At 43.3% G+C, this 15928-nt stretch overlaps 1 protein-coding gene across 2 annotated transcripts in view; it reads right to left on the bottom strand.

Moving 5' to 3' along the window:
- Positions 1-1153: 1153 nt before the first annotated feature.
- The window catches only part of TMTC3 (transmembrane O-mannosyltransferase targeting cadherins 3), a 137555-nt gene continuing 122780 nt past the window's right edge, over positions 1154-15928 (bottom strand). For both annotated transcript variants that reach the window (XM_077471383.1, XM_077471384.1), the window contains exon 15: positions 1154-5036. In XM_077471383.1, the coding sequence (XP_077327509.1) occupies positions 4186-5036 (851 nt within the window). In that variant the 3' untranslated portion in view covers positions 1154-4185. The remainder of the gene's footprint in view (positions 5037-15928) is intronic.

Raw genomic sequence — 15928 nt, forward strand, 5'->3', positions numbered from 1 at the left:
ACAGCTCAGAGGAATAGAGCAGATGCTGTCAATCTGCTGGAGGTCCCTCCCATCACCATTTTTCTCTTGATGTCAGGAAAACGTGTCAGAATAAAATACATTAAAGTATTCTGCATTTTCCCTTCTTTTGATATGACTTATAGTGACTCCACTAAAGTCATTTTTAGTTTTATGACCATTTTTGTAGAATGAATTCTAAGGCCGGCCATAGACTGTTCGAATCTCAGCTGGTTCAGCAGGAACTGGCCGAGCTTCGAACCATGTGTGGTACAACCAACCTGCCAGAATCACTTGCGATTACAGTGGCTAGCAATAATCACCGCCTTCTCCCAGCAGGGGGTGGGTGAAGGAAGCCAGCCACGCCAGTAGAAGACAATTGCATGGCAGGAGGGACTGTCAGCACTTTGTGTTCATGGGAGAATTGGGTGAACTTCTTTCCTGCAACCCGTGGTTGCAGGAAAGAAATACACACAGTATATGGCCTGTCTCATATTTGTCAGTCCATGCAGAACAAAAGGCAAATGTCTTTAGCCACTGTGTGCAAAAGATCCTGTTAGTTAAAAACAGGCAACTGTCGACACTTCCAACTCTCATACACATCATTACATTTGCAGACCCTGTAGCAGGTGCTACTGTGTGGGCAGGGCAAGTTTTCTGGAAGTGTGTGTGTGTGTGTGTGTGTGTGTGTGTGTTCGCACTCTGCAGTCTTACAACTTGATGAGATAAATTCTTGAACAGAAGGTAAAGCCAATAAAAGACAACAAAAATGATAATCCAGTGGCATTTACTAGCATGGTTACAGTTTAGTAAACCTCCTCTCACCTAATTTTAGGAAGGTAAACTTAAACCTTGATCCCAAATGTCCTCAAGTGTGTGTCTGTACTTAGCTAAACCATGGAACTTATTATCCCTGATCCAGTGTTGTAGATTCTAGAAAATCCTAAGCAAAGAAAGTGGAATTTAAAGATCTAAAGTGCCCCAACTTGGCACTACTCAAGGGCCAGAGTGGGATGGCAGAGTTAACGGTTACCCAAACATTTCAGATAGTGAAAAGAAGTCCAAAATATACTTCCAGATAATAAAAGGGTGAAAACATAGTATATTGTTCTAAAGTATGCCACTTTTTCAACAGAAAAATTGACCCAAGCAGAAATGAAAATCAAAAGCTTTATTAAATAAATTGGTTCACAACTTTATTTCATAATTTGATGCTGCTTTTATGACAAACCACTGTTTTTCCAGAGCCCGTCCACTTGTGTTGAAATAAGAGCTCTATGAAATATTGTAAAGCACTGATTGGCTACTGTCTTAGTGTAGCATCCATAATGAGCCCAACTCTAAAATCCCCCCAAAATGCAGCCAAAATTAAAAACCGCACTGGAATATACACTATAGCTAAAACAGAAATACCCATACTTATATATAAATTAAATCTGACTTGTCACAAGCATGAACATCCAAATCGGTTAGTGTTTTGTTCAGTTTAAGTGCATTCAGTTACCACAGAAATCTATAGTCTGGTGTCAGCTACTCCCTAGATTTTTGCAAGTAAATAACTTAGGCTATAGCTTCCTGTAAAGGACTACAGTTGTTACTGGAGTACCCAAAAAAAAAAAAACCCAAACAAAAAAAAAAAAAACAGTATGTTTTCTTAAAAATCTAATTGAAAAACTAAAGTAGGAAAATATAACTTCTGCAAAACAAAGCAATCAAATTGAAAGGTAAAAACACAGAACTGCCACAATTGAGAAAACAAAAAGGCATACAAAATGTATAAACCTAAACCAACATTGGAATTAAGATTTTCCAGCAATTTAATAAAAAGAAAGAAATGTTGTCCTGACAAGCAGGCCAGCACAGTGTAATAAATTGTGCTCTGCACAAAATATAATGTGGCACCATATAACTTTAATGCTGAGTTAGGCAGTTATTAAAGTAAACCTCAGAAGCTCTTTCAATATTAAAAACAGTCTACTTAGAAGACCCATCATTTGATAAACTGCACCCAAGGCCATCTCCACAGTCCCAGCTTCAGCTGGGGAGCATCAACAGCTTTGGACTGTTTGTGATTATGTATGCAGTAAACTTAAGTCTATGTGATAGTATCTTAGCTTAGGTGGCTGGAACATTTACAAAATTCGTGAGCATTTAAAGTAAACCTGTCATAACAAATATACAGATAATGCTATTGTTGACCTGTTTGGGAAGGTAGATATTCTTCTCCCTGAGCTTCTGCCTTCACTAAAGCCTGGTACACTACTATTTTTTGTTGTTCAACCAAAAACTGACAGCTCAAGTCGCAGCTGCTGTGCTAACAATCCGATATTAGTACAGTGATGTCCCCTGCTGAGCTATTGTGTTCTGACAGGGGGAACACTCGGGTCAGCACTCGCAGCCATTGGCTGAGAGCACTGATTGGCAAACCTTTTTCGGTCACGAGCCTTTGACAGAAGCCAACTGCTGTACAAAAGGTCCGAATGTAGGTTGGTTGCTACTGAACCGGTCAATATTCAGCCCGTGTGTACAAGGCTTTAGAAAGCTGCTATCTACAAACAAGTATGCAGCCATCGAAATCAGATTTGTATACTTGTTCTGTGTGATGGACTTACTGAAGCCAGAGAATGAGAAAAACAAAAACTTGAAGCTTCCAAAACAAGTTGATTAGGTTGTGCCCACATAATAGGCAGGTTCACTTTAATGAAAGTACTATTTAAATTTAAAATGTTTATGCAACAAAATGATATAGAAGAAAAAACACTACTACTGGAGTGCACACAAAACTTATTTCATGGTGTCCTTTCTCACCGGAAAGATCAGAAATTCTTGCTTCTGTTGCTCCTTACTTCATTAAACATATTACAACAAAACAGTCCTGAAGTAAAAAAAACAAAAAAATGGTTCGACTCATGCTGCAGTGGAAGCTTCCTGTGCTCTGATCTGCGTGAACACTGCATTTACTTAACACTTAAGCAGAGGTGATGTTGGTAATATGGTTGCATTTTAGTTGTTCTAATATTGAGGGGGTGGAAACGTAAACAATTTTAATGATTTCAATAACTCCTTATTTTAGGCCATACCTTCTTAATTTAGAGTGTAGTTCTCCTGTAAGGATGTCAAATTTCACAACCAAGAAAGTCTAAATTCAAAATACAAAGTCTGTTTAGAAAACCCTATGCACACAAAATATTTTTTGCATATGCCATGCAAAATTAACAAAATCACCCCTTTTCCAGGTCAACATTTCTTTAAAAAAAAAATAGCTAATCAAAATTATAAATATTCTTGCTTACTGAATAAATACATTTTCAAGGAAATAAATCAAATTGGTGGGAAAACAATCATTTTAACACAGAATAAAATCTGGTTTTAAATGGCAAATCAATCATTCAACCCTTTCTTGGAATATTATAAAGGGCCAATAAGCCTAAAAGAAAACTGGCTTACAGAAAAGATCTGGCCAGCAGTGAAATGAAAGAATACTGAATTTACCGTTTCTTCAGCTTACTAGGACAATAATACGTAAATTGGTTTCAGTCAGCTATACAGCTAGTTAAAATGCATTATACAACCTGTTTATGGGTTAATGGCCCTCTTGACAAATCATATATATGCATTATGCACTTGAAAAGCAGTTTGACCTAAAAACCCAGAAAACAGCCCAGAGCCATCTAATTACATATGGAAAAAATGTACTGTTTACTAGCTAGATAATAAATTGTCCAAAGGAGTTTATTAACCTACATCCTGCAAGCAGCTTTTTCCATATTAATAGGGAACCATAGACAAGCTTGCTTGAATTATAAAATTAAATACACAATACAGTAAAATGACCATGAAGCAGCCTTGAAGGCTAACATCTCAGTGCAACAGCCCTGCTGTAAAGCCTCAGATTTTTCAGGTCACACGCATCATACAATGAAGTAGCTGGTGATATCAATGGGAATTTAAAAAAATGTATATACATACACACACTCACTGTAGATCGTGCTTTCCTTGTGGATAATATAAAAGTAAGCAAGAAATCCTGAAAACCAGTCTTTGTTCAGTAGTGTCAGATACCTATGCAGTTATTTACTCAACTTGCTTTCATCTTAACTCAGATGAATACTGTGCCCTAGAGTACATAACACAAGTATTATTCCATCTGTCCACACCCCTCCTCAAATTTGAAAGATATTCTTCAGGTTATTCTCCACTTAGTATACGCTCTATCTCCTCTAAGCGCTTCAAAGCGGCGACTCTTTTATTTTCAATGTCTTTGATTTCTTTTGTTGATTTCTGCTTTATTTCTTTGTCTGTATTTTTCTCCTGATGACTTTTAGACTTCACAGGTCCTTTGTTTTTTGTTTTTGTTGGTGGACTAGTTTTTGGTATATTGCTTTCCTCTTTCAATTTTTCAGACGGAGTTTTTTTTTTTCCCGTCTCACCGTTCTCCCTCCCTTGTCCTTCGGATGATTGTGGAGAAGCTGTTGCCCCAGGCACAGTCTGTCCAGCATTGGCAGCATTTAGTGCCATTATTTTACCCCGCACTATGCTGAGATGACGTTGTATGTATTCCTCATGAGGGGCTAAGGCTAAGGTCTCGACAAGGCACCTTTCAGCTTTTAAGAGATCCCGCTCCTCAAAATAAACCACACAGAGATTGTGTTTTCCTTGGACGTTTTTGGGATCCATTTCTATAATTTTTTCAAAACATTTTTTAGCTCCTTTAATGTCTTTCTTTTGATTCATAAGGATGTCTCCTTTAAGTATAAGTCCTTTAATATGGTCCGGGTAATGCCGGAGCAGCTCATCCAAGACAGGAAGAGCCTCCAGTTCCCTTGCAGTCTGGGAGTAGAGAAGGGCCAAGTTAAAGAGGGCACTTCGGAAACCATGCTGTAACCGTATCGCTTTCTTCATCCATTTTTCAGCTTCTAAATCCTTTTTCTCATCCATAGCTAGCATGCCCAAATTAAAATACCCATTTGCATCACTTGGTTCTTCCTCAATATATGTTAAAAGTCTTTTCTTGGCCTCTGGTCGTAATTTAGGATTCCCTTAAAGAATTAAAAAATAAAATTATCAATACTAAAAAATGAATTCATAAAAGATAAATGAAAAAGTAATTAAAATGTATTAACGACACAATGTTTCTATAGCCTTTGTAGATTCAGAAAATGTATAAACATATTTACCATCATATATATGTGATCGGGATAGTATTATGCAGCAAATTAAAGCGGTATTAAATACAAAAACAAAAATGTAACACACTGCAGCTTACCAATCCCTTAGATGTGACGGCTGCTTTATTTTTTTTTATTTTTTTAGCTCCCCACCCCCTTTATTTCACCTGGTGATCTGGCCAGTAACACACTCTGACTTTGGGTGTCTGTATTTTGAATAAAGTAGTAAAGTGGACGCCTTGGGATAGAACAGGACAGATGATCTGGCCAGTAACACACATTCTGACTTAGGGTGTCTGCATTTTGAATAAAGTAGTAAAGTGGACGCCTTGGGACAGCAGAACAGTCAGTCTGGAGAGAGGGTAGTGTTAAAGGATAGGTTCATCTATGTAAAAAAAAAAAAACAAAAAAAAAAACCACACATCATTTTTAAAATATACATTTTTTTTTTTTTTAAACTAGGAGCCTGCAAACCATTGCATACGCAATCAGCAGATCACGATTGAAAAGCAGGGCTCTTGCAGACTGTCAGTGTAAGAGGTCTGCTTGTACTGCTTACGAGGCAGGCAGGCAGGTACACACTTACAGGAAGCATCGATCAATTACCTAGAGTTCTCAATTTAATTAATTTAGAACTACAAGCCATATGTGTAGTAATCACATTTACAGAACGCTGAAAGAATGACGCGGCCGGGTGGACAGAGCTCTGCATGAACGCATTTTTATAAAATTGTGACAGCAAGTGCAGGGAGTCACAATGGAGGATCAAGGTGTGTGGGCTGCTGCAACAGTAACAGGTTACAAAAGGTGAACTTATCCTTTAACCACTTCAGCCCCGGACCATTTTGCTGGTCAAAGACCAGACCACTTTTTGCCATTCGGCACTGCGTCGCTTTAACTGACAATTGCGCGGTCATGCGACGTGGCTCCCAAACAAAATTGATGTCCTTTTTTTCCCCACAAATAGAGCTTTCTTTTGGTGGTATTTTATCACCCCTGCGGTTTTTATTTTTTGCGCCATAAACAAAAATAGAGCGACAATTTTGAAAAAAAAAAAAGCATTATTTTTTACTTTTTGTTATAATAAATATCCCCCAAAAATATATAAAAAAACATTTTTCCCTCAGTTTAGGCCGATACGTATTCTTCTACATATTTTTGTTTAAAATCGCAATAGGCGATTATTGATTGGTTTGCGCAAAAGTTATAGCGTTTACAAAATAGGGGATAGTTTTTATGGCATTTTTATTAATAATTTTTTTTTTTACTAGTAATCAGCGATTTTTATTGTGACTGCGACATTATGGCGGACACATCAGACATTTTTGGGACCATTGTCATTTATACAGCAATCACTGCTATATAAATGCAGTGATTCCTGTGTAAATGACACTGGCAGTTAAGGGGTTAACCACTGGGTGGCAGTGTAGGGCTTAAGTGTTTTTAGGGGTGTGTTACTAACTGTTGGGGGCTGGGCTTTCATTTAGTGAACACTGATCTCTGCTCCAATCACATGGAGCAGAGATCAGCGTCACTAGTTGCTAGGCAGAACGGTGAGATGCTGTTTACAACGGCATCTCTCCGTTCAGCCTCCCCATGAGACGATCGCGGGTATGCCCGCGGTGATCGAGATGGCAGGGCGGCATTAGAGATTGGACGTACCTGTAAGCCAATATGCCTGCCCGTGCCATTTTGCCGACGTACATTGGCGTGCACTGGTCTGGAACCGGTTAAGCATGGTACAGTTGTGTTCAAAAGTTTACATTCCCTGGCAGAATTTATAATTTCTTGGCCAATTTTTAAGAGAATATGAACACAACAACTTTTTCTTTCACTCATGGTTAGTGTTTGGCTGAAGCCTTTTATTATCAATCAACGGTTTACTCTTTTTAAATCGTAATGACAACAGAAACTACCCAAATGACCCTGATCAAAAGTTTACATACCCTGGTGATTTTGACCTGATAACATGCACACAAGTTGACACAAAGGGGCTTGAGGGGCTATTAAAAAGGTAACCATGCTCACCTGTGATCTGTTTGCTTGTAATTAGTGTGTGTATATAAAAGGTCAATGAGTTTCTGGACTAATGACTGACCCTTGCATCGTTCATCCAGTGCTGCATTGACCTTTCTGAATTCTGAGTCATGGGGAAAGCAAATGAATTGTCAAAATATCTGTGGGAAAGGGTAGTTGAACTGTATAAAACAGGAAAGGGATATGAAAAGATATCCAAGGAATTGAGAATGTCAATTAGCAGTGTTGAAACTCTAATCAAGAAGTGGAAAATGAGAGGTTCTGTTAAAAACCAAACCACAACTAAAATTTCAGCCACAACTGCCAGGAAAATTATTTGGGATGCAAAGAAAACCCCACAAATAACTTCAGGTTAAATACAGGACTATAAAGACATGTGGTGTGGCTGTTTCAAGATGCACAATAAGGTGGCACTTGAAGAAAGATGGGTTGCATGGTCGAGTTGCCAGAAGAAAGCCATTACCACGTAAACACCACAAAGTATCCAGCTTACAATACACCAAACAGCACAGACACAAGCCTCAAACCTTCTGGCACAAAGTCATTTGGAGTGATGAGATCAAAATTGAGCTTTTTGGCCACAACCATAATGCTTCATTTGGAGGGGAGTCATGATGAAAGGTACACTATTTCTACTGTGAAACATGGAGGTGGATCACTGATGTTTTGAGGATCTGTGAGCTACAAAGGCACAGGAAATTTGGTCAAAATTGATGGCAAGATGAATGATGTATGTTATTAAAAAATACTGGAGGAATATTTGCATTCATCAGCCAGGAAGCTGCGCATGGGACGTACTTGGACATTCCAACAGAACTATGATCCAAAACACAAGGCCAAGTCGACCTGTCATTGCCTACAGCAGAATAAAGTGAAGGTTCTGGAGCGGCCATCTCAGTCTCCTGACCTCAATATCATTGAGCCACTCTGGGGAGATCCCAAACATGCAGGTCATGCAAGACAGCCCAAGAATGTATAGGAACTGGAGGCTTTTTGTCAAGAGGAATGGGCAGCTTTACCATCTGAAAAGATAAATAGCCTCATCCACAAAAAACACAAAAGACTTCAAGCTGCCATTGATGTTAAAGGGGGCAATACACGGTATTAACTGAGGTATGTAAACTTTTGATCAGGGTCATTGGGGTAGTTTCTGTTGTCATTATGATTTAAAATTAACTGGATATCATCACCAACATCTCGTGCATGGATAATCCCCGTTGGTAATAAACTCACCAAAAATAAGTGATAAATGTCACCATACACTATAAGACGATCTCCAATCCTTAGACTCACCCCAAGCACAATGCAATTGCAACAGGCACTGGAGTCTGTAATCACCCGAGACTTGAAAACAATTCCTCTCCCCTGGTTAAAATAGTTTTTCCATAGGGCAATTCATAAAGTGCATCCATTCAGAGGTATTGCTGCTCCTTATTCTGCTGTGCACAAGGATTTAGTTCCAGGGTGTGTGAAACTCACACGTAGACTCCTACCTGTCAGGTGAGAGCATTCAGGTGGCAAGGGCCGGTAATGGAGAAGAAGAAGAAGAAGAGCAGATACATGTCCGCTCTCTTCCCCTTCTAGCAGTGACCCAGAAAGTGACGTCTCTGACGTTACTTCCAGGTCACATTCTCGGTGTCCACGGCTCGCTTTGCCGGTGTAGGATGTTCTGCAATGCGATCTGCAATGCAAAACATTAAGTAAAATACAGGAGAGATATGCAGGGTCATTTTATTCTCTAGGGTATCTGCTTTCAGAAAATATATAATGTTTGGAGTTTTGTGTACTCTTCAGGCCTAAAAATAGGACTTTTGTACTCACCCTGAAATCCTTTTCTCTGACGTTCATTGATGGACACAGCTCCAGTAATCTTGACCGTAGGGTTATTACGCCACCTTCAGGAAAGGACTAAGCAGAACATGTAATACATGTGAAAAACAACAGAACTGTACAGTTCCACCCAAGGGGCGGTCCCTCTGGTAATAATCCCTCAGCCTGCTTCCTGCAGCTCAGTACGTCAACAAGCAGTATAACGTAAACCAATAGGAGGGGTGGGTGCTGTGTCCGTCAATGAACTTCAGAGAAAAGGATTTGAAAAAAAAGCCCATTTTCTCTTTCGTACATTGACGGACATCGCTCCAGTAATCTTGACCGTAGGGACGTCCCCAAGCAGTGTCATAACGAGGGGTGGGAACAGCAACATAACTTCACCCACAACTAGAAGTGCCATCGGGGGAGTCAGCATCTGAACCAACCGCATCAGAACTTGCGGTCAACATATGCATCAGAGTGCATTAACATTCAAGGTGGTAACTTTTCTCTTAACAGAAGAAAGAGTATAAAATTGCAACATTATACACAGCCGCCTGCATAACTTTGCGGCCAAAGCAGGCATCAGAAAATGCGCCTACGTCCACCGTAGAACTTTGTAAAAGTGTGAATGGACGACCAAGTCGCCGCCTTACACACTTCAGCGACTGACGCTTGATGTCGGAAAGCCCAAGAGGTCCCAATTGCCCTGGTGGAATGGGCCGTGACAGGAAAGGAGGGCATATGTCCCTTCAAGGCATAAGCCTGGACCATGATCTGTCTGATCCACCTGGAAATGGTGGACGACGAAAGCGCCAATCCTTTTTTCGGACCAGCTACCAAAACAGAGTCTGACTTATAGGTGGGCAGACGCCACCCCATCTCCTCACACATGGAGATATAAGCCTTCCCTGTACCATGGTATATCTTCCAAGAAGAAGATTTTCGTGCCCTCAACATAGTGGAAATCACAAAATCAGACAGACCTTGGTTCCTTAGCACCTAGCGTTCAACAGCCATGCCGTTAAAACCAGCGACGGTAAAGCAGGGTGGAGAATCAGACCTTGTGACAGAAGGACTTCTCCCATAGGTAACCACCAGGCGTACTAGGTCGGCGTACCAAGGACGCCGAGACCAATCTGGGGCAATCAGTATCACTGGAATCCCATTGGCTTCCACTCTGCGGAGCAGACATGGTAACAGTTTGAATGGAGGAAAGGAGTAAATCAGCCGGTACTGCTCCCATGGAGCCACCAACGCGTCTGACGCGTCCGCCCAAGAATCTCTTGTCCTGGACACAAACCTCTGCACCTTTCGATTGAGCTGAGAGGCCAGGAGATACACATCTGGTGTGCCCCACCGCAGGCAAAGAACCCTGATCACCTCCGGGTGCAATGACCACCCTCCTGGGTCCAGCATATGGCGACTTAGTCCGCCTGCCAGTTTTCTACTCCCAAGATGTATATGGCCGTCAGGGCTGGTACGTGCCGCTCTGCCCACCGAAGGATGTGAGAGACCTCCCGTGCTGCAGCCGAGCTTCTTGTTCCTCCTTGATGGTCGATATATGCCACCGCTGTGGCATTGTCTGACTGGATCCTGACCGGACGCCCTCGTAGTCTCATCGACCATGTGGAGAGGCATAGCCTGATCTCTCGAAGTTCATGCACATTGATCGGCAACAGGGATTCCTCCTCTGACCAGTGGCCCTGGGTCGACTGTACTCCCAGTACTCCACCCCAGCCGGTCAGGCTGGCGTCCATTGTGATCATTGTCCAATGAAGAGGTAGGAACGACTTCCCAGACCTAGGGGCCGGAGATCTCAGCTACCAGAGAAGAGAGTCCCTGAGTAACTGGCTTACCTGAATCTGTCGTTCCAGGGATAACGGAGATTTGTCCAATTTTGCCAATATCTCCTCCTGCAAGACTCTGGTGTGGAATTGGGCATATGGTACCGCCATGAGGCCCAGGACTTGCATGCAGAAGCGCAGCGAGGACCACCTGCGGTTCATCAACAGCTTCACCGTGGCTCTGAGAGTCTGCAGTTTGTCTGAAGGGAGAAATACTCTCGCTTCCACGGAGTCAAGCAGGTACTCCAGGTGTTGAGTCTGCACAAGAACCGACTTTGAGGTTCAACGCCCACCCAAATTCCTGCAGGGTTTGCATGGTGATCGCCATACCCTCCCTTAATTCTGAGGCGGAAGCTGCTCTCAGAAGCAAATAGTCTAGTTAACCCACGATTGCAATCCCACGTTGTCGCAACAATGCCAAAATTGGAGCCAATACCTTGGTAAAGGCTCCGGGTGCTGAAGCCAAGCCAAAGGGGAGAGCCACAAACTGGTAGTGGTCTTTCCCTACTGCAAATCGCAGAAACCTCTGATGCCTGAGACATGCAAGTAAGCTTCCCGGATGTCCAAAGGTGCTAGGGAGTCCCTCTGATGGAGTACAGCAACTACGGAGCAAACTGGTTCCATTCTGAACCTCTGTAGTTTCACAAAGCAATTGAGGGCTTTTAGGTCCAAGATTGGACGTACCCCTTCCTTTTTGGGGAATACAAACAGATTGGAATAGAACCCCTGAAACCTTTCCATTTCTGGAACAGGTACCATCACCTCGCAGCTTAGCAGGTCCCTTACTGACCCAAACATGGCTTCTCAGTGAGCTGGGAGTAAGGGTATGCTGGAGGGGAAAAATCTGTTTGGTGGGCTCCTTACTCCTCCTGGACTGTGGGAGCAAGGTGCTCTACCCACCTGTGCCATTCTTAATAATGTTATCCAGCAAGGCTCCAAATAGCCGCTCACCAAGGAAGGGTAGATCCGTAAAGGCTTTTTTAGATGCCTGGTCCGCAGACCAGCATTTCAGCCAAATCAGGCGCTGCAGCACCACTGTTGAAAATGATGCTCTGGAGAGCAAGGGAAGTGTATTCAGGGCAGCCTCACAGACGTACTTAAGGCTGTGCACTAACTGGTCTGATAGTTCGACAGACAGGAGAGGCCTGCCGTTTCTCCAATTCACGGTGCAATAGTTTTGCCCACTCAGTAAGTGTCTGCGACACTAATGCTGTGGCCAGTACCGGGTTGTATCGCTGACCCCACAGGGAGCGGGTCACTGCCTCAGCCTTCCTGTCGGTAGGGTCCTTAAATGTAGGAGTCCCTTCTACCGGGATCGTGGTTACTTTATTTAACCTGGCTACTGTGGAGTCCACGACCAGGGGAGCCGACCATTTCTTAAGAAGGCTCTCCTCAAAGGGGTAACACACCGCCATTCTTTTTGGGACTGAAAAGGTCAGTTGCGGGCTTCCCCATTCCTTGTATATGAAATAAGTCAGATACAAAAACACCTTAGGTGTACGGGCTGGCTTACATGACCCAAAAGGGACCGCTACCTCAGCAGAGGCTCCTGCTGTGTCCTATATTTTCAGGGTATCACGCGCAACTGTGATAAGTGCTACAACTAGCACTTAGTCTTGCACGGACCCAAGTGCAGAATCAGCCTCACTCTCCGATCGGTCCTGGTCAGCGTCCTCTGACACATCAGAGCAGGGGCCTACAGTCACTGCGGGGCCCGAATCCGAGTCAGAACCCTCCCCGGAGGAAAGGGGGGCAGGGGCCATTTTTTAGCACCTTTGCTCCCGCAAACCACCTCCACCCTGGCAACGTACGCTTCAAGGGCCGCCGACAAAGCGCCCAAAGGCACTGCACTGTTTGCAGATGAGCATGTTGCAATTGCAGGGAGGTCTGGGGAAGAAACACCGGTTTCTGATGCCATGCTGACCCACCCCGTCTGCCACCCTTGGGGACTTGGGACAAGGTGCTCAATCCCACCCTTTTCTAGCTGCTGCAGACTGAGGGGCCCCTACCACAGGACTCACCACCCTGAGTGCTGCGATGTGCCGTTACAGGTGCCTATGTCCAGTGTCAGCTCCCAGGTGTCCAGAGCAAAAAAAGCACTGTTCTGAGGTACAGGAACCAGAGCCGAGGAGAAAAACCCTCTCTGAAGATACAATAAAATGGCCGCTGGGCGCTCTGTATAGAGGAAAATCACAGGGAAAATGGCCGACCATGCTTCCCACAGAGACTCACAGAAAATGGTCGACAAGTAACTGTACACAGATAATGGTGGCAGACAGCGCTATGGCGGCAGCACATGTAGAGCCCATGGACACCAGAGAGATCACAGACAGCTCAGGGACACAGACAACCAGCGCAGCCCCCAATCAAGGATCAGAGCCCCTCCCAGAGGACCCCTGGCTCAAGTACACACACCGCTCAGTAGCCCAGTCATGCAGCATACGCCACAGGGGGTAAAATAGGGACAGGGAGAGAAGAAAGGGAGGAGAGGGACCCCCTAATTGACCTCCCAGGGAATGCCCAGCTGCTCAAACTCGCCGAGGCAGGAAGAGCTGTACTTACCATCCGGACGAGCTGGGGACATCTCATCACAGACCCACACCCAAACAATACGGGGTGGCTGCTGGCCACGGCACACTGTGACAAAGACATCTGTAGACCGGTCATATGTGTGCCCTGGAGCATTGTGCTCACCGGCCGCCCCTGGTGCCTGAGGAGCATGTCGTGGCCGACCCAGCGTGTAGCTAGGGTCTGCACACGCTCAATGGCCAGGCTGGGGAGACTACAAGGATCTAGATTATCCAGCCTGTCACACAGTCGGCTGTTGATAGCAGATCACAGGATCTTAAAATCTTGCGCAAAAGGCAAAACACAGAAAGAAATCCCCAGGACCGATGGTCCCGGCAGGGAGCCTAGGTCCTTCTTCACTAGGCAGAAAAAAAACTGAGCTGCAAGAAGCAGGCTGAGGGGTTATTACCAGAGGGACTTCCCCCTGGGCGGAGCTGTACAGTTCTGTTTTTCACATGCATTACATGTTCTGCCTAGTCCTCTCCTGAAGGTGGCATAATCACCCTATGGTCAAGATTACTGGAGTGGTGTCAATGAATGAAAGAGAAATTATTTTTTAAACGTGTGCAAAAAACGCAAAAATGGCTCTGGCAGCGAAAGGGTTAAAGCAATATTATGCTATGTGTAGAGTGCTTCCTTTTAACCTAATGGTCCATTGATTGAACTGAGCAATGTGTGGATGCCGTTGTAGGTGAGATCACCTTGAGGCAGATGTCCCATGAGCCATTTGTGCAGATGATGTTGAGATCAGGGCTTTGTGGGGTCAAACCATCTCTTCCAGGACTCCTTATTCTTCTTTACTATGAAGATAGTTCTTAATGACATCGGCTGCATGTTGGGGGGGGGGGTCGGTGTCGTGTTGCAGAAAAAATTGGGGGCCGGTCACATCCCTCCCTGATGGCATGGCATGATGAAATATCTGGATGTTTTTTTCAGCATTGAGTACACCATTAATCCTGACAAAATCTCTCTATTTGCAGAAATGCAGCCCCAAACTTGCAATGAACTGTGATTGGCCCCAAATGTATTATGCAGCAAGACAATGACTTCAAACAAACAGCCAATGTCATTGAGAACTATCTTTAGCGTAAACTAGGAGTCCTGGAAGTGATGGTTTGGCCCCCACAGAGCCCCAATCTCAACATCAAATATTTTATATATATATATATATATATATATATATATATATATATATATATATATAAGGAAGGCTGTCCACAAGGTTTAGGAGTGTGTCTATGGTTTAAGTTTTTTTATTAATGAAAATAGAATTTTTTACCTGTAAAATCTATTTTCTTGCAGCACATCACAGGACACAGCAGCTTTAATAATCCTTACTATCAGGGTTATGCACCACCTGCAAAACGAGACAGAAATTTCCCTCCCAGGCATAGCCTCATAATCTCTGTGTCCTGAGATATACGTCAAAAATCCCATTTTGTTTATTGTACATCACAATGACACAGAACAGCTTTAGTAATTCTTACTATCAAAGATGTACCAAAGCACTTAAATTAGGGGAAGGGAACAAAGTAACAAGGCAACAGGTCCCCCAAAAAACAAACCAGGAATAGGAAAGAACCTCAGGCAGCAGCCTGCACATTACTGGACCAAAAAGAGCATACTCAGCAGGTCTAATGTCTACCTGGTAGAAACCAGTAAAGGTGTGAAGATCAAGTAGCAGCCTTGAAAACTTAAGAAACAGAATCTTGGTGACAAAAAGGCCCAGGAAGCACCTACACTTCTGGTAGAAGAAGCGTTTAACAGGAAAGGACGATCCCTTCCTTTCAGACCGTAAGAAAAGGGAATCAGAGTGCTTAACCACAGCATTTGACCTCAGGTAAGTTTGGACAGCAAGGACCACATCTGAAGTGTAGACAGCCTTGTTCCCCAGTGACTGAAGCCTAGGACTAAAAGTAAGGCAAGACAATGACTTGATTGGAATGGAAAGCCAAGCCAACCTTAGACATGAACAGCTTAGGCTGAGAGACCATGTGGTCATGGTGGAGCACCAGAAATGGCTCCTTATGCAAAAAGGGTTGCCTGTTCAAAAAATTTTCCAAGCCAAATTAATAGCTACCAGAAACAACATTCCTCATCAAAAGAGCCAAATGAAGGTCTTGAGGCAATGCAAAAAAAGAGGTTTTTGTAATACAAAAAGATCCAAATTGAGATCCCATGGGGTCAAAGGCGGCCTATGATGAACATAGCCATTTGGTTTTGGGACAGTGAAGAGATCTGAATAGAATCCATGGAACTTTTTGACCTCTGGTACTGGAATAATCACTCCCTGACAAAAAAAGATAATCAAAAGCCTACAAAAAGAGCTAATCTTTTCTGTCAATTCAAAGAAACATTTGAAAGGATAAAGTTCTAAAAAACTTTAGCTTATAGACTCGAGCAACCATACAATGGACCCACTTGTCTGCCATTGCCCCCTGCCAAACTTCCGTAGAAGCTTGCAAATCTCCCCCTACCCACACAAGTGGAACACCCCTTCAT

This window comes from Lithobates pipiens, unplaced genomic scaffold (assembly GCF_037356315.1).
Source record: "Lithobates pipiens isolate NorthernLeopardFrog02 unplaced genomic scaffold, aLitPip1_a1.2 Scaffold_8, whole genome shotgun sequence".
Lineage (NCBI taxonomy): Eukaryota > Metazoa > Chordata > Amphibia > Anura > Ranidae > Lithobates > Lithobates pipiens.